Source organism: Ovis aries, chromosome 15 (assembly GCF_016772045.2).
Source record: "Ovis aries strain OAR_USU_Benz2616 breed Rambouillet chromosome 15, ARS-UI_Ramb_v3.0, whole genome shotgun sequence".
Lineage (NCBI taxonomy): Eukaryota > Metazoa > Chordata > Mammalia > Artiodactyla > Bovidae > Ovis > Ovis aries.
Genome location: NC_056068.1, coordinates 62,718,059 through 62,738,032, shown reverse-complemented (window position 1 = coordinate 62,738,032; position 19,974 = coordinate 62,718,059). Strand labels below are relative to the sequence as shown.

At 37.2% G+C, this 19,974-nt stretch overlaps 1 protein-coding gene across 13 annotated transcripts in view; it reads right to left on the bottom strand.

The window, feature by feature from the left end:
• Positions 1 to 19,974, bottom strand: part of HIPK3 (homeodomain interacting protein kinase 3) — a 94,868-nt gene that overhangs the window by 50,590 nt on the left and 24,304 nt on the right. For all 13 annotated transcript variants that reach the window (XM_060400045.1, XM_060400049.1, XM_060400047.1 and 10 more), the window contains exon 2: positions 5,403 to 6,501. In XM_060400045.1, the coding sequence (XP_060256028.1) occupies positions 5,403 to 6,499 (1,097 nt within the window). In that variant the 5' untranslated portion in view covers positions 6,500 to 6,501. The remainder of the gene's footprint in view (positions 1 to 5,402; positions 6,502 to 19,974) is intronic.

Sequence of the window (19,974 nt, the reverse complement as noted above, 5' to 3'; positions counted from 1 at the left end):
TTTGTTTTCCTCTGACTTATTTCACTTAGCATTATACCCTCCAAGTACACCCATATTACTGCAAATGGCAAAGTTTCATTCTTTTTTATGGCTAAGTAGTATTCTATTGTGTATATATGGCAAAGAATGACAACTGGTAAAATCTGAATTAAGTCTGTAAAGGTACTAGCACTGAATTGATTTTAATTCCCTTAAATCAAATAGTATTGAGCAGTTCAGTTCATCAAATCAATAACACTGATGCCAACCAACAATGATTCTGATTATTGCACTGGGGTTATGCAAGAGGATGTCCTTAAGTTTAGGAACACACACACAACCTCTTATATATAGTTAAATATTTAGAGATAAAGGGTTTTACATCTAAAATTTGCTCTCAAACACTGTAACAACCAATGTACATGTGTATCTGTGTATGACGCACATAGAAAAAGAATGAGGATGAAACCGGGGTGGTAAATTTGAAACTTGGAGAATCTAGGTCAAGGGCATAAAAAAAATTCTTCTCACTATTTCTGCAACTTTTTATTGCCTAAAATAATTAAGACAAAACAAAAAAATAAGTTTATCTTGTTAGTCTCTCTCCCTGTTCTTTTCCCATTAGAATACTTTACTTTTCTGGTTATCTACACGTTGGATTGTAAGCATCATAACAGCAGGGTCTTTACTTTTGCTCCTCAATGAATAACCAGCACCCAGCACAATATTTACACTTTATAGGCACAAAGTATTTTGAATGAAAGACTTAAACATGGGCCAGATTAGAGTTTTCTATTCACATTATCTTTTCACTGAGGTCTCCATCAACTGATGGATATACAAAATGTGGTTTATCTATAAACGGAATTATTTGTCAACAACAAAAAAATGAAGCGCTGATACCTGCTACAATATAGATGAATCCTGAAAACATTATGCTAAGTGGGGTAAAAAGCCAGTTAAAAAGAACAACATGTTGTATGATGACATTCATATGAGATGCTTGGAATATGCAAATCTGTAGAGACAGAAAGTAGATTTTCGGTTGCCTAGGGCTAGAGGCGGAGAAGACAATGGCAACCCACTCCAGTATCCTTGCCTGGAGAATCCCAGGGACAGGGGAACCTGGTGGGCTGCCATCTCTGGGGTCGCACAGAGTCGGGCATGACTGAAGCGACTTAGCAGCAGCAGCAGGGCTAGAGGGGTGGGAAGATCGGGGAAAAGATGCCTAAAGCGTGCTAGGGAGCAGGAGTGGGGGTTCTTACGGGGTAAAGAAAATGTTCTAAAATTGGGGTGATGATGCACGACTATGAATATACTAAAGGACGATGAATGTACACTTTTTTTTTTTTTTTAAAGAGTATTTGTTTATTTCATTTCTTTGGCTGCATTAGGTGAAGGTGAAGGTGAAGTCGCTCAGTCGTATCCGACTCCTTGCGACCCCATGGACTGTAGCCTACCAGGCTCCTCTGTCCATGGGATTCTCCAGGCAAGAATACTGGAGTGGGTTGTCATTTCCTTCTCCAGAATGTACACTTTAAATAGGTAAAACTCATAGTATGTGAATTATAGCTCAATAAAGCTGTTAAAGAAAAAACTTTTAAGAATTCTTTCAAATTTTTCATTTGAAGGCCTGATATATGGAGTAATTTATGTCTATGACCACAATCTATGGCATTGAAAATCACATTATAGACTTTTGGAATCGTCTATTAAAACGTCTGTTAAAACTAAACCCAACTGACAACTTTATATTTGTCTAATAAAGATTCCCAAACAAAAACAAGTTCTTTGATTCAGACAAGAAGCTACCAGCAATTTCAGCCAATATTGAGCTTTTAGGTAAGGGTGTCTGTGGGACAGAGAACACTCCTTAAGACTAGTCCATCCTTGGGATTCCCTGGAGGTCCAATGGTTAAGACTCAGCACTTTCACTGCTATGGCCCAGGTTCATTCCCTGGTCACGTTACTAAAATTCCACAAGCCAAAAAGAAAAAAAGACTAATTGACTACAACCCCTTCTCTCCTTTCAAGGCTCATTCAAGTCAAGAGTCATCTCTCCCCAGACCCCTCTCTAAACCCTCTGATTAGGCTCAGTGCTCTCCTCTGGGTTCGCAAAGCACCCTACACAGGGCTCTGCCCTAGAACTTCTCGAGACAAACTATTTTTCTCCTCCATTAAATGAGGAAACTGTTTTTATCACCTCCGAATCCCTAGCATCTAGCACAGCATACAGAAAAGGCTCAACAAAAATTGTGATAAACTTGCACTGTAAACGTGGACCTGTCTGACTTGTCTAATAAGCGTGTTTTCTACTTTTTAAACAGGAATTCCACCAAGTGTTTTATCTAAGAACACAGAAATTGAGATAGGAAAAACAAACTAGGAATTTTATGTAAAAGCACTTGAGAAAAGTACCCTATATAAAATACTGGTTATTTTATTAATAGGTCATCCTGTGTGTCTTGATTTTGTTACAGAAACTTTGATACTCAGGGTTTAAAAAAGGCATGAGGGGTTGGGAATGATCTAAACAAAAGCTGGTAAGCCTGAATTGTTTTTTTACCTTACCATATCTCTTTGTCAACTATTATATGCAAAAAAAGCAGCATTTACTTCAACAACCACTAATAGTTGTTGACTAAATTATTCAGTCAAGTAGCAAAGAATACAACCGCTATACAGGTTACTTTCCAGCCCACTTTCCTGTCTCTATGTTCTGAAATGACTCAGAACCACAGGCTAAAATTCTATATTTAAAAAAAGAAGAAAAAGATATTTATGACCTGAATGTTGCCACCGCACCTCATAAATACAGCCCCTTCTGCTGCTAAAACCTTTTATGCATTGAGGAGCCCTACGTGTTCTTGACAGAAACCATACTCAAGCAGCTGAATTTAGAACATGCTGACCTTGAGCAAATCAATGCCCTTAGCATGTACTTCTGGCTTATATCACTACAAGAGCTAGACAGCCTCACCATCTATAGCAGTCAACAATTTCTGGCCACCATCCTCTGTCTATTTTAAGATATCCCTACTATGTTTCTGTGCTGCATGGTTCAAAGAAACAGTAACACATGAACCTGTGTTTAAACACAAATCGTTTACTTTGGAACTTGGGCTGCGTGTTCCCACTGTGATTAGTTCAAAAATATTTAATTTGGTAAGTTGCCACTTCCTGCTTTCGTTTTTTAAGTACAATATATTTTAAACAAAGAGTAAAAAATCAAGTATGAGACACTTTTGCTTCTTGCCTCATCAGGTTTATAAGTAAACTCAGTCAAACCAAGGTAGAACTGATAAAGTACACACCAATGCTGGAAAATAATGGTTACCTGCTATTTTTATGCAAAATTATACAAAACATTAAAACAGTACCTGGTTAAAGACTACATTACATTTTCCCTAATTTACCATATTTCCTAACTCTTTTAACCTTGAATCCAACTGACAGAAACACCATTTTAAAATTCTTGTTATCCACGCAACAGCAACCAAAATGCTAAGTAACACATCTTTTTATAATTAAGAAACTTTTTTTGTTTAAACTCTAAACATTGTAAGTCCAGCACCTATATAGCTTCTGAAATTCAGGTAAATTATTTACTAGAAATTTATGTATAAAAACAAATTAGAAACTAGTAGCTGTACTCAGCAATTATTCATACCTTATTTTTCCATTCCCAAAAGAAGCTATTTGTGCAAAAGCCTAAGGTTAAAAACCAATATCATAAAATATTTAGTATTTTAGACTGCTTTTTAAAGGATTTCTTTTACTCTCTTGAAACATTTAATAAACCGATCATCTCAAGTATAGAAACAAAGCTCTTTTTTTACTCTCATCCAAAAGAAAAGATTTCAAATAAAGAAAAGGAATCAAGGTATTACACATAACTAAATCTGATATGCCGAATAATGCAGGACCCAAATATAATGAAGTCATTTACTAACAAGTGAACTAAATATAGAGCCCAAGCAGCTGGAGCCTGGGGGTTTATATAATATGCTAGCTGACTGCTCAAAACTCATAAAAAGAATCCACAGAACACAAGGGAAAGGGGAAACACTATTCCTCTCATGCTGTTAAATCAGATATTAAAGTAATTTTTCCAGAGAAAAATTAACTGAAAGTTAACCTTTTGTTGCATTAAATTGGGGGAAAAAATTAGGTTTTGGTCAGGAGCACAGAGGGTCAAATAAATCCAATTAGAGGAAATATCAATTAAGACTCATAACACTGTTACAACTACAATACCTTTTAAACCATCTAAAAAGTTTTAAGAACAGTACCTAGTACTCGCAGACTAAAAATTATAACATTAGGTATATAAAGGGTAATTTAGGCTATACTTCTAATTTCTAATATATATTTTAGTAAACTTAATTATCAACCAAGTGACATAAATGTGGGTTTCCTTTCTCCTAACAGTTTCCAACAATAAACTTCATGTTTCTATTTACAAACTTATTAATAATGGCCAATATTGTCAGATCTTTTATTTGCCTGCTGAGTTGGGTCTTGTGGGGCTCCAGAATACACCAAGACCATAAAACTCATTTAAGCTGAAATGAAAAGAATTTCTCAAAATTATATAACTATGAATTTTAAAACATTTACAAACTTAAGATACTCTCAATCTTGGTAATGATTAGCTACCCTCAAGACCATTTATTGTACTCCAGGCTAGCATTATATTAATCATGGCATTGCAGTACATGGAAATTATTTTCTTCTTTAAATTCCACCCATAGTACAAACATCAAAATAGCATCACCTAAAACATATGTGTAAAGAACATAACCAAACTTCTTACAAAAGAGCAGCTTGAACATTTGTGGTAGCCATGGAAGTGAATTTAAATCTTAAAATTACTAACCAAAGTGACTTTCCGTCTTTTTAAAACTTTTCTAAATGTTCAGTTATAGCAGATGTGTCTTTAAAAAGCTAGTTTTCTTAAGCACTGAAAAATGCCCAAGTAAATGACTGCTGCTCAGTCATGCCTGACTCTGCAACCCCATGGACTGCAGCCTACCAGGCTCCTCTGTCCATGGAATTCTCCAGGCAGGATTACTGGAGTGGACTGCCATTTCCTTCTCCAAAGAAATGTACAAAATTTACTATAAAGCCTTTCTCAATATTTAGACTTCTGTTCAATCATCATTAACCATCTATCAATCCTTCAGGTCTTCTATTAACAATAAAAATAACCAGATGTCTTTAGCACAGAAATTTGCAGTAGAAATTTCTATTCTGCTTGAGCAGATTTTATGCCTAAATTTTTAAAGCTTCAAACCTAAACTGAACTTATTTTGATCTCTATGTATTCAAAGCAGTCTTTTTCACCACATACACACACAAAATTATTTCATTCTGCAAAAATTCAACACTTACCAAATAACCAAAAAATAATTATCACCTACCTGTAGTACCGAGATTGCAGATATGTTGAACAAACAGTCTTTGACACGTGACTGGCTGACCCAAAGTCTATTACTTTAACCCTGTATGGCTGTCGAACAGGATCCACCAACATAATATTCTCTGGTTTGAGGTCTGCATGAATTAATCCAAGACTTTTCAATTTTTTCAGTGCAGTAGCCACTTGCTGAAGAATGGGTCGAATGACTTTTAGTGGCAGCGGACTGAACTTATTTTGTTTCAGAAAGTCATACAAATTTTGTTCCAGCATCTCAAAGACTAAACAAGTATGGTTACGGTGCTGAAAGCATTCGTAAGCTCGTACAAAGTTATATTCATCAGCATTTTCAGTACTGAGCCTTGCTAATATGCTCACTTCTATCTGACCCTGACGTGCATACGAAGGGTGGTTCTTCAAAATTTTGATTGCTACAATTTCATTTGTCCCTCTTTTCCAGCATTTGACTACCTGGCCAAAAGTGCCTCGACCAAGGAAATCAAGGACTTCGTAAGTATTTTTCATGGAGCATAAGACTTCATGCTGTACTAACTGATAGTCACCTTCTCCAGTGGTACAATTCTGTTTGGTTCCTGTGGTAGCTGTCACAACTGTCACTGGATTTCCCATGTTGGTTTGCAACATTGCAGGAAGTATGGACACCTCATCGACAATCTGCATTGCGCTGCTATGATTATCCAACTCCTCACTCTTGCGCTTCAATCCACATCGCTGGGGGCCTTCCAGGAAACTGAACCTGTGCCGCCACGCCCCAACCTGAGGTGCCTCCACTTGAGTTTGCCGCGCCTGAGCTGCTATAACCTTTGTAGCACCCGCAGTGTTTTTTATAACAACAGCACTTGTCTGCAATGAAAGGTTGTGTCCCCGAGGTCTGTTAAATGGTATCTTTGTCTGAAAAGCACTACCCTTCGTGGGAGGATGAGAATTTCCAACGTTTCTACCATTCACATAGGTCCGAGGATAGTTTCTTTCCTGGAATACACAACTGCTTGGCTCTACTTTGAGTTTCTTCACACTACAAAAGGCACTTGACTGAGTTTGATAAATATACGGTGGGTAGACCAAGACTTGTGAGGCCATACCTACAAAAACAAACAAACAAAAAAAGGTCACATTAGCTACAAAAGTTCAATACTTTAACTCTTGTGAACTTTTAACGAGTCAAGTCCATAATTTATAAAAACAGTTAAGTTCCATGAAGATTTTCTTCACCTTGGAGAAAATAAACATTTTCACTGTCTCCATTGTAGTTAATTAGTGTTTCAGATATTTTGTGCACTGCATGAAAGGTTGGGACTAAATAGTTGAGAAACTTCATTCAATCAATCAATATTTATTGACAAGCTACAATGGCTAAGATATGCCCAAGGAACTGTACCAACTATTTTCCCTCCAAAAGAAAATGTACAGATCCTTAAGCTGTATACATCTAGCAAAAGTAAGCATTCTATTACCAATATATCATTTATGAACCAATGATCAAACCAGAAAATATATATTACACAAATGTTGTCATATTCCTTAAAGCTCAAGAACTACCTTGGGGGAAAAAAAAATCAATTGTAAAAATAAGTATGTGAGTCATTTTCATGATTTCTCTTTAAAGTCCTTTTCACATCATCCCTGAACACGTATTAACAGTAAATTCCTTTACATTCAAATCAAAGTGATACAGTGGTTGTCCTTTTTTTTTTTTTTTTTGGTCCAGTCCTCGGCAGTGAAAGCACTGAGTCCTAACCACTGGATCACCAGGGAATTTCTAATACAATACCTTCCTGATGAAGCCTTTCCTAGAACACATACACTCACCGCTCATGTTCCAGGCAGGATATGACATGACTGACATTTTGTTATAATTGTTAGTGTATAAAACAGTCTTTCTCACTAGATCTAAAACAAAATACTCAGAATATAAAGTTGGTTTTTAATAAACGTTGTTTGGGAACTGATTTCAAAATATTTCCATTCTTCTAAAAATTGGGACTTTCCTGGTGGTCCAGTGATTAAGACTCCTTGCTCCCAATGCAGGGGATGTGGGTTTGGTTCCTGGTTGGGGAACTAAATCCCATATGTGGCAACTAAGACCCAGAACAGTCAAGTAAATAAATAAAATAACCAACAGATTGCCATTACAATATGTAATATATGCAACACTTAAAATAATAAGAGCTACCACCTACTATACAACAGTTTGACAAATGCCTTATTTGCAGTATTTTATGTAGTCCAAGTTTGCTGTTAAGAAAATTAAAGCTCAATGCATGCATGCTAAGTTGCTTCAGTCATGCCCAACTCTCTGCGATCCTACAGACTGCAGCCCACCAAGCTGCTCTATCCATAGGATTCTCCAGGCAGAAATACTGGAGTGGGTTGCCATGCCCTCCTCCAGGGGATCTTTCCAACACAGAGATCAAACCTGCATCTCTTATGTCTCCTGCATCAGCAGGCAGGTTCTTTACCACTATCGCCACCTGGGAAGCCCAAAGGGTGGTTAAGTGGTTCAAGGTCATATACCTAAGGTGAAGCAAAATAAACAGGAAGATGCCCTGCCCCTTCAGGTAAAAGGCATAAATTTATGCCTCTTTCCACTTCCTAAACAATTCTTGTTGCTAACTACCACTTTCCTAAGTTGACCTGGCTTTAGTAAGAAATCAGCCCAAAAAACTTATTACACAAATTAAGATTTGTGGTTCAACATATATGAGAAATTGTAAATTGAAATCCTGATCTAAACCTTTTCATCCATTTTCTTAAATTCTTATTGGCATCTGTTCTATGCTGTTACTCAGGGGAGCTTTTCAGACTCCACCAATTTATTATCTTTTTAATGATGCAAAGCCACATCAATAACTCCTTCTGAACATATCAAGCTCACCTGACACTGCGAAGCTCCCCACCCTCATCTTCGATAACTTAACATGCCCATTCTTCTTATTTCAAATCCCTTCTGTAACCCACAATCACAGAAACACACAGAATGACAGTCAATAAACAAAATTCCTAAAATAGCAATTGTAAATATACTAATAGATTTAGAGAAAAGCATGAACATAAACAGGAGAGACATGAAGATAATTTTTTAAATGGAACTAGTGAGCCTGGATAATCCCATGGATAGAGGAGCCTGGTGGGCTACAGTCCATTGGGTCACAAAGACTCTGACATGACTGAAGTGATTTAGCACATGTGCATGCATGTTCTCTGATCAAGAATCATACAATTCAGATATGGTACAAGGTATTCACGGAGCACCATGTGCAAAGGGATACAACACTGGAAACCTAGACATCCATGCAAAAGGCATAAGTTAGATACACTTTGATACACAGACCAACTAGAATCTTTTTGAAAAAGAATGAAAACAACCTATTTAACCTGCTATAACCTGATTCCCAATACTGTAATATGAAAAAGGCAAAATTTAGGAAAATGTATACAACAGATATTACCATATATGTTTAATTAAAGGGGGAATTATATTTCTATATTTTTGCACATATATTAGTATCTATACAAACATAAATAAGTTATAGGCTGCTCTGCCTTAAAGAATAGTAAGACTACTGGGGGCAATGAGAAAGACTTACTTTATATGTTCTTTTAACCACCTTATATTTTACTTTGTACATATATTAACTGTTCAAAAGTTTTTTAATCATCTGGAAACCTAATAAAACATATACATAAAAAATTTCAACATGAAATAATATACCTGGGATATGCTTCAAAATAACAGAGAAGAGAAAGTGGATGGGGATATAGATAAAATGAGATTAGCCATAAATTATCATAGGAGCTCGACTGTAAGTAAAAAGGGGTCATCATACTATCCTGTCTCCTTTTGAATGCTTACATTTTTCCTTAATATGAAGTTCAGTAAAAATAGATTTAAAATTCCAGAAAGATTCTGGTTCAGTAAGTTTGCAATGAGGTTCAAGTATCTACATGTGTACAAGTTCCCAAGGCCATTTAGATTCACACTAACATCTGAGAATCAGTGATCTAGTCTGTACAAAACCCTAGGCAAATTCCAGTCTGACCAATTCAGGGCCCTCAGTCTGAAACATCAGGTTGAAGTTCTACAGAATAAAAGATATACCCTCCTAGGCCAATCCATGCCAGGTTAAACCAAGGTGTTACATGGACAACTTTATGCCATAAGGGTGGTATCATCTGCATATCTGAGGTTATTGATATTTCTCCCAACAATCCTGATGCCAGCTTGTGCTTCATCCAGCGCATCATTTCACATGATGTACTCTGCATATAAGTTAAATAAGCAGGATGACAATATACAGCCTCAACGTACTCCTTTCCCAATTTGGAACCAGTCTGTTGTTCCATGTCTGGTTCTAACTGTTGCTTCTTGACCTGCATACAGATTTCTCAGGATGCAGGTCAAGTGGTCTGGTATTCCCATCTTCCTAAGAATTTTCCACAGTTTGTTGTGATCCACACAGTCAATGGCACTCCACTCCAGTACTCTTGCCTGGAAAATCCCATGGATGGAGGAGCCTGGTGGGCTGCAGTCCATGGGGTCGCTGAGAGTCGGACATGACTCAGTGACTTCACTTTCACTTTTCACGTTCATGCATTGGAGAAGGAAATGGCAACCCACTCCAGTGTTCTTGCCTGGAGAAAACAAGGGACGGGGGAGCCTGGTGGGCTGCCGTCTATGGGGTCGCACAGAGTCGGACATGACTGAAGCGACTTAGCAGCAGCAGCAGCAGCACACAGTCAAAGGCTTTGACATAGTTAATAAAGCAGAAGTAGATGTTTTTCTGGAACTCTCTTGCTTTTTCTATGATCCAACCGGATGTTGGCAATTTGATCTCTGGTTTCTCTGGCTTTTCTAAATCCAGCTTGAACATCTGGAAGTTCACGGTTCACATACTGTTGAAGCCTGACTTGGAGAATTTTGAGCATTACTTTGCTAGCGTGTGAGATGAGCAAAGCCAAGAAAAACCAAAGAGTCTCTTGATGAAAGTGAAAGAGAATGAAAAAGTTGGCTTAAAGCTCAACATTCAGAAAACTATGATCATGGCATCTGGTCCCATCACTTCATGGCAAATAGATGGGAAAACAATGGCAACAGTGAGAGATTTTATTTTGGGGGACTCCAAAATCACTGCAGATGATGACTGCAGCCATGAACTTAAAAGACACTTGCTCCTTTGAAGAAAAGTTACTGACCAACCTGGACAGCATATGAAAAAGCAGAGACGTTACTTTGCCAACAATGGTCCGTCTAGTCAAAGTTGTGATTTTTCCAGTAGTCATGTATGGATGTGAGGTGGACTATTAAAAAAAGCTGAGCGCCAAGGAATTGATGCTTTTGAACTGCAGTGTTGGAGAAGACTCAAGAGTCCCTTGGACTGCAAGAAGATCAAACTAGGCAATCCTAAAAGAAATCAGTCTTGAATACTCACTGGAAGGACTAATGATGAAGCTAAAACTCCAATACTTTGGCCACCTGATGTGAAGAACTGACTCGTTGGAAAAGACCCTGATGCTGGGAAAAATTGAAGGCAGGAGGAGAAGGGAACAACAGAGGATGAGATGGTTGGATGGCATCACCAACTCGATGGACACGAGTTTGAGCAGGCTCCGGGAGCTGGTGATGCACAGGGAAGCAGGGAAGCCTGGCATGCTGCAATCCATGGGGTTGCAAAGAGTTGGACACAACTGAGTGACTAAACTGAACTGAACATGGACAACAGCTGAAAGCCAGATAATTTACCTAGAGATATTAAAGAAACTAATGCAATTTCTGAATCCAGCTGTCACTACTTTTACTTTCCCAGCATGCCAAACCAGAAGGCAAACAATCAGCTTAATCCAAGGGCCAACTAAAGGAAGCTTAGAAAAAGTAATTACCTCTCACCAACCACTGTGCTCTGGAGTACCAATCTCAAAAAGTATTTTAGGAAATTCTTTCTAAAACACAAGGTAGACGTATCACATAATTTACACAGCACATAAGAAAAAGGGGGGAGGGGGCAATGCTGGAGATAGTTCTTATAACAGACCACAAGAAAGGAACTCTAAATTACTAATCAAACTGACCACAAGTATTATTTCCCTTCTCCCACCCACCACCACATTAACTCATAACCTGAGAGGAAGGAGTCTCTCATCCTTGGTGTTCATGAATTTTACTGAGTATAGTTGTTACTCCCAGAAGCTGCTTAAGTTCTAAACACTGGTTTAGTTCACTACTATTTCCTATTATTTTTCATTGCGATACATACTGTTACACCTCTGCAGCTGCATTTCATAAACTCTGTCATTTGTTCTTACCATCTGACTAAGAAATGGAAGTTTTTAAATACTACCCTTTTGAAAGCTGAAGCTACCTGTACAGGTACCCTAAGGACAGTCAAGCCTCCTGGTAGAGCAACCATTAAGCTTCCATTCCTCAGGTTTAATAACCTCAGGTACTTTAATAGGCCTTATTTTCCCACTCCTCTAAAAAAAATTTTAAGACTCATCTGATATCTATCTAAATTCTTCACATCCTTTTACAATTACCGAAACAGCAATGTAACCAATGGTGATAACCAAACCACCACTAACCATAAAGAGACGGTTTTTCTTATAATAATACATTATAATATAATAATATTCTTATATAATATCAGATCTTCTGAAAAGGGAGGGAGGGAGCAGAGATAGAAATACTCTGACTATCTTGCATGCTCATGTCACTTCAATCATGTCTGACTCTTCACAACTCAATGGACTGTACCCCTTAGGCTCCTCCGACCATGGGATTCTCCAGTCAAGAATACTGGAGTGGGTTGCCATGTCCTCCTCCAGGGGATCTTCCTGACCCAGGAATCAAACCCGCGTCTCCTGAGTCTCCTGCATTGCAGGTGGATTCTTTACCCACTGAGCCAATATGAAAATTCTGGGTCATTTTCTGCCAAACTTAAACATGGTACTATGTAATCAGGTTTTTATTTAAAATATTCTATCAAAAATATATTTAATAAAGATAACAATGCCTTGCATTCTCCTTACTCAACTTTCTTCTTCTACTTGTTCAAACTTCATTTTTTTCCCTTAAACTGTGGTAAAATACAGATATAGCATAAAATTTACCATTTTTAAGTGTACAGCTCAGTGGCATTGAAGTTATCCCCACTATTGTGCAACCATCACCATCATCCATATCCAGAACTTTTTTCCCTCTTCCAAACTAAAATTCTACCCATTAAACAACTGTCCATTGTCCCCTCTCACTAGCCCCTGGCAACCAGCATTCTATTCTCTACATCTACAATTGTGACTACCCTAAGTACCTCATATGAGTTTAGTTATACATTTATCCTTTGATGACTGGTTTATTCCACTTAGCATAATGTCTTCAAGGTTCATCCATGTTGCAGCATGTGTCAGAATTTTCTTTTTAAAGCTAAGTAATATCCCACTGAATGTCTATGTCATATTTTTATCCATTCAGTCATCTAAAGATACATGGGTTGCACCTACCTTTCAACTACTGTGAATAATGCTGCTGTGAACACGAATGTACAAACCTCTCTGCACGACTCTGTTATCAAAGTCTTATACTACTTCTGCATTTTTCACAAAGTCTAGCACAGAGTTAAACGAATAAAGACTCAAGGTGTTCCACAGTTTCAAATATTTTCACTTATTTTTTTATATGATATTGCAAACACTAGTTTTATCACAACTCTAATTTTTGTACTAACGACTGTCTGATTCATAAGGTCTGACAAAGAGATCAAAGGAGACAAAAGGCTTTAAGGTAACAATACTGTCTCTAATCTAGTTTCATGTAAATAATAAATTGTTCCAGTTTGGTTTATCCACAGACTTAAAAGTTTTGTTTTCATAAATATACTTAGAAAAGGTTTCCATTTTTTTTCCATTTTTAAAATATTTTCAGGTACATGAATATTTGGGGGCATAAAAAATATTAAGACATCAATAAAGTTTCATTCAGAATCATTTTTATGATATTTGTAACTGGACACCATGTAATCAATAACAGAACTTCATTTCCATTTCAACTGAGAATTTGTCAACATTTTATTGAGGGATAAAAGGACATTCTTCTTAAGAGCTTTAAAGTTGAAGGACAAGATATCAAACAGAGAGAAGAATGCTAAAAACAAGTATCACATGACTTGACTTACAGTGACTGAAAAAAGCTATTAAATGCACAACTATTTATTATTGTAATGCCACTTTAACCATTTTATCTTGGGTTAGCTCATAAATATAACTTTTAAATTAATATTAGTTTATTATATAGATTTTCTAAAACATCACCCTGTGAAATAATTATGATGATACCACAAATGAAAACCTTTCCAAACACTGTATTATTTGGGTGGAAGTTTGAATTCCTGTTAACTGACCTAATTGTCAACATATATTTCAAATGATAAATGAGTTAATAATCTATGAGAGTATTTTAATGTCTAAAAAACTCACAGAGATTAATTAATTCACATGTATCCAGAGAAAAACATGGCCCCAAAAGATACACGCACCCCGGTGTTCACTGCAGCACTGTTTACAACGGCCAAGACATGGAAACAACCTAAATGTCCATCTACAGGAAAGGATAAAGAGGACAGGGCGTATATATACATATGCACACACACACATGCAACAGAATACTACACATATGCGTGCACACACACACACACACACACACACCAGAATACTACTCAGTCAGTAAAAAGAATGAAATAAGGCCGTTTGCAGCAACATAGATGGATCCAGAGAGTGTCATACTGAGTCAAGCAAATCATACACACACACACACACAACGCGGAATACTACTCAGTCAGTAAAAGAATGAAATAAGGCCGTTTGCAGCAACATAGATGGATCCAGAGAGTGTCATACTGAGTCAAGTAAATCATACAGAGAAGGAAAAACATCACATCTCATCCCTTATATGTGGAATCTAAAAAGAAATGATACAAATGAACTTACTTACAAAACAGAAAGAGAGTCACAGAAAACTAACTCATGGTTGCCAGGGGGAAGGGACAGTTAGGGACTTTGGGAAGGTCATGTACACACTGCTATATTTAAAGTAGATAACCAACAAAAACCTATTGTTTAGCACATGAAACTCTGCTCAGTGTTATGTGCCAGCCTGGATGGGAAGGAGTCTGGGGGAGAGTGGATACACAACTATGTGTGGCTGAGACCCTTCACTATTCACCTGAAACTATCACAATATTGTTAATTGGCTATACCCCGATACAAAATATTTTTGGTGTTTTAAAACAATAAGAAGGTAAAAGCACTAATCAAACAAACAAAAACAGGTAAAATAATGTTCTCTGCTGCACAGGAACAAAATTTTGAAGCAACCTAACTGTCAGAAAAGGAATGGATATAGTTGTTTTGACTTTTTCATGCAACACACAACTATGGCTTATAGCACAATCATCGTGTATTTCTGTACTGCAAAAAGAAAACAAGTATAAGGTTAAGACCCTAATTAAGATATTATCCCAATTTCAAAGATGTTAAAACGTGCGGAAAATTGTGCTTGTTAGAATTAAAGACATGCAGCAAAGTCAACTAATGTAAATTACACATATCAACATGGATAAACCTCAGAACAATGCAAAACAAGAAACAAGTTGCAGAAGCATATGTATTATTTATTTAAAGTCAATAGCAAACAAATCTATATTGTGTTTTTAGATATATTAAGTATGTGGCAAAAGTATAAAATCATGCACAGAAATTATAAACAAGCCAAGAAGAAAGGGAAAAGGAGAGACTTCAACTGCAGGAACTATTTTGTACCCAGGTGGCAGCTGCAAAGGAACTGGTTCTCTTACTCTCTATACTTTCATAGCCTACATTTACATTAATTTTTAAATATAGAAGAAAAAAATATACCAGACAAGAGGATATCCTCTTTAAGAGCTAGAAAACTATAACCATTTAAGATATATTTTATTAGCTTATTCAGTCAGCCATACAGTATTTCATCCCATTCTCTCAACTTTTAAATTTTTCTTTCAATTCAAATCAAGTAAAAATATTTAGGAGGAGGAAGATTTAACAATGAAGCATGTTTTTTCATCAATGAGCTCCTTCTAGGAAAAGGCAAACACATGTATACATATAACTATATTACTAATGAGGGCAGTAACAAAGATATATGGTGCACACAGGTAGCAAAAAAAGGGGGATGATTTAACATACGCCTGAAAGAACACAGGATTCACTAAGAAGTTAACCTGAGCTAAATTTTGAAGGATGATGGAAAGAAGTCTGCTACTTAGGAAGGATATTCCAATAGCACAAACCAATAGCACACATAAGAGAAGAGACTAATGAATAATATGACACATTGGCTTTGTGTGGCTAGAACAGGGGCCCACAAATTACAGTTAGCCAAATTCAACCCAGACTATTTTTGTATGGCCCACAAGCTAAGAATGTCTTTTATATTTTTAAAGGTTTAAAAAAAAAAAGAAAAAATGCACGCAACCGGGATCATATGCCACTTGCAAAGCCTAAAATATTTCCCATCAAGCCCTTTAAGAAATTTGCCAACCTCTGCTCTAGAATATACTTGCTGCCAGGGGCAGCTGGAGAAAAAGATTCTCTTGAGAAGAAGGACAACTTTAAAAAGAAAAATCACAAAGAACTTTATCTTCCATACTAAGAAGCTATGGGTGATGAGGTGTCTCTGAAATGTTTTAAATAGGAAATCAATATAATCATATTTGCATTTTTTTAATCTTATTTGTATTTTAGAAAGATAACTCAGGAAAATTTGTGAACAATAAACTGGAAAGAGACGGCAATGGAAACAACAGTTGAAAGACTACCCTAATAATCCAGATAATAGCTGATCAGAGTCTGAGCAAAGGCAGAAGTAATGGAATGAGAGAGTACCGATTACCAACAGTGATAGGTGACTAGGAGATAAAAGCCACAGAACTTGGTGAGGAATGAAGGAAGTGTCACCATCATGCTTCTGACTTGAAAAAATGATAACCAAATGTGAACAAAAAAATTCTTTTAAAGGAGAAATGAGAGAGGAAAAACTGAATTCAGTTTTAGATCTGCTGAGTTTGAGGTATCTTATCACTGAGCCCAATTAAATGTGGATTCTTACAAAAAGGCCTCCATTCATTTGAGTAGTTTACTTAGGAAGCTATCCCATGGGGCACAAGTAAGCGACACAGGATAATTAGTCAGGAAAGAGGGAAAAGCAATAAATGTAAAGGAATGATGGAATTAAAAATTAACTACTTGGCAACAATCATAATAATTGATTCAAACAATAATTATCAATTATCAATTATGCAAAAACTAGTGGGTAAGAAAAAGAATGAATATATGTATAACTGAATCACTTTGCTGTATACCTTAAACTAACACAATGCTGTAAATCAACTATACTCCAATAAAATTTAAAAAAAAAATGGTGAAAGTTTCAAGAATAACAGGATATTATTCTTGGGAGACAATTCACCATGGATCTCTCATGCTTCTCCGTGTCTTGTAAGCAGGGACACTGAATGCCTTTGTTTTGGAGTCTCTTCTCAAGGATATTTGTATACTGAACAGCCTTGCAAGGTAGAGATAGCGTCTTCCTGAGCAAAGGTCAGGTTGCTTCATGCCAAGATAATGACTCCCTCCTGCGCACATGTCAGGGGGGTTCACTGCCCCTTACAAAAGATTTGAGTTTTCCAAACCTGGGGTGCCACTCTTGCAGCACAACTCCTCCTGTGCCTGAGTCACCTGGCCCTGTTTGCATCACCCTGTGGGAACTGAGCTGGGGAAACAGAGGAAATACTAACCCGCTGACTGCTACTATTGCTCAGTAAGAAATAAGAAAGTCCTTTATCTCTTACCTCAGAGTTTGTCTTCTGCAGCAGCCATTCCTAATCTGTCAGTTTGCAAGACCTTTCATAGTTCTTGACAATCACACATTTTAAAAGTACATTCCCACAAGATGCACAATAATCAAAAAGAACAAACAGGCAGATGTCACATTAACCGGGTGATCAATGTTAAAATCTCTAGTAATGGGATATATTGCCGTCACATGACTCCTGGTATGATGTATTGAGAGGAATACATTTCACTGTGCTGCTTCTAAGCACAAACGAACATCCAAGTTGACGGCCATTCTACAAAATAACTACCAGTATTCTTCAAAATACCAGTATCAGGAAACAACACAAAGCCTGAGAAACTTTCCAGATTACAGAAAATAAACATAAAACAAAACAGCCTTTGCTTTTATGGAAGAGAAATTAGGGGTATACGGACATCAAGTCTGCAACATACTCTCAAAGTGTTCAGGGAAAAAAAACAGATATAGAGAGGAAAAGGTAAATGCAAATGGGGTAAAAGTGTTAACATTTGAAGCATCCAGCTGAAAAAATACACAGGAATTCTTTGTACTACTCTTGCAAATTTTCTGTAGGTCTGAATTTTTGTCAAGTGACAATGTTTTTCTTGCACAAGGCTGCTCTTCAAGCATTACTCATTTGAAAATGAACTGCTTAATATCTTAGGTATGGCCTCAGTTCAGTTCAGTCCCTCAGTCGTGTCCGACTCTTTGCGACCCCATGAATCGCAGCACACCAGGCCTCCCTGTCCATCACCAACTCCCCAAGTTTACCCAGACTCATGTACATCGAGTCAGTAATGCCATTCAGCCATCTCATCCTCTGTCGTCCCCTTCTCCTCCTGCCCCTAATCCCTCCCAGCATCAGAGTCTTTTCCAGTGAGTCAACTCTTCGCATGAGGTGGCCAAAGTATTGGAGCTTCAGCTTCAGCATCAATCCTTCCAATGAACACCCAGGACTGATCTCCTTTAGAATGGACTGGTTGGATCTCCTTGCAGTCCAAGGGACTCTCAAGAGTCTTTTCCAACACCACAGTTCAAAAGCATCCATTCTTCGGTGCTCAGCTTTCTTCACAGTCCAACTCTCACAGCCATACATGACTACTGGAAAAACCATGGCCTTGACTAGACGGACCTTAGTCGGCAAAGTAATGTCTCTGCTTTTGAAGATACTATCTAGGTTGCTCATAACTTTCCTTCCAAGGAGTAAGCGTCTTTTAATTTCATGGCTGCAGTCACCATCTGCAGTGATTTTGGAGCCCCAAAAAATAAACTCTGACACTGTTTCCACGGTTTCCCCATCTATTTCCCATGAAGTGATAGGACAGGATGCCATGATCTTAGTTTTCTGAATGTTGAGCTTTAAGCCAACTTTTTCACTCTCCTCTTTCACTTTCATCAAGAGGCTTTTAGCTCCTCTTCCCTTTCTGCCATAAGGGTGGTGTCATCTGCATATCTGAGGTTATTGATATTTCTGCCGGTAATCTTGATTCCAGCTGGTGTTTCTTCCAGTCCAGCGTTTCTCATGATGTACTCTGCATAGAAGTTAAATAAGCAGGGTGACAATATACAGCCTTGACGTACTCCTTTTCCTATTTGGAATTAGTCTGTTGTTCCATGTCTAGTTCTAACTGTTGCTTCCTAACCTGCATACAGATTTCTCAAGAGGCAGGTCAGGTGGTCTGGAATTCCCATCTCTCTCAGAATTTTCCAGTTTACTGTGATCCACACAGTCAAAGGCTTTGGCATAGTCAATAAAGCAGAAATATATGTTTTTCTGGAACTCTCTTGCTTTTTTGACGATCCATCGGATGTTGGCTATTTGATCTCTGGTTCCTCTGCCTTTTCTAAAACCAGCTTGAACATCTGGAAGTTCACGGTTCACGTATTGCTGAAGCCTGGCTTGGAGAATTTTCAGCATTACTTTATTAGCGTATGGCCTAGATCACCTAGAATTGCCAGGCACAGAGCAAGTCCCTGGGATCATGTGCCCCCGTTAATAAAAAAGTATTCATAAGCAGTGACAGGAAATCTTTTCATTAAAATATATTACTTAATTCGCACTTGCTTTTGAAGCTTTGGGTCATTATGTAATTTCTTCAATTAATAGAGACTAAAACTAGTATTTCACTATATGGTCCAATAAATTGACAATAAAAGAGTCTTTTTATTCTTGAAAGACCGAAAACCTTAGTACTAGCCTAAACAAGGTTCTACAATAGGAATTAGAAAATGAAACTATATGACTAGCAATATTTAGTCAATAAAAAGTAGTATCTAGTCACGCTTTCCTTTTTCAATTACTTTGTTTAAAGTACATATTTATAAAAAACAAAACAGCAAGTCTTCTTAGAAATAAAAGACAGGGTATGCCAGAAAATAAGTTTTTATTGTGACTAGTAAGTTTAACTCTTCACTGGGCATTTTTAATATCTATATTATTAAACAGGTCACTGTATCTATTATATCCAGGACTTTACTGATACTAAAATATTTCACGTAAGAAACCACATATACATGAACCACGTCAAACTGTAAAGCTTCATAAAATAAACCTGCTGTCTCAGGTACCTACAAAACATTCATTTGAAAACACTAAAGTCTTGGGTATTTTCCAGCAGTATTGTGAACAAAGCATCTAGGGAATGTGTTGACTATAACACAAATCAGCATGTTA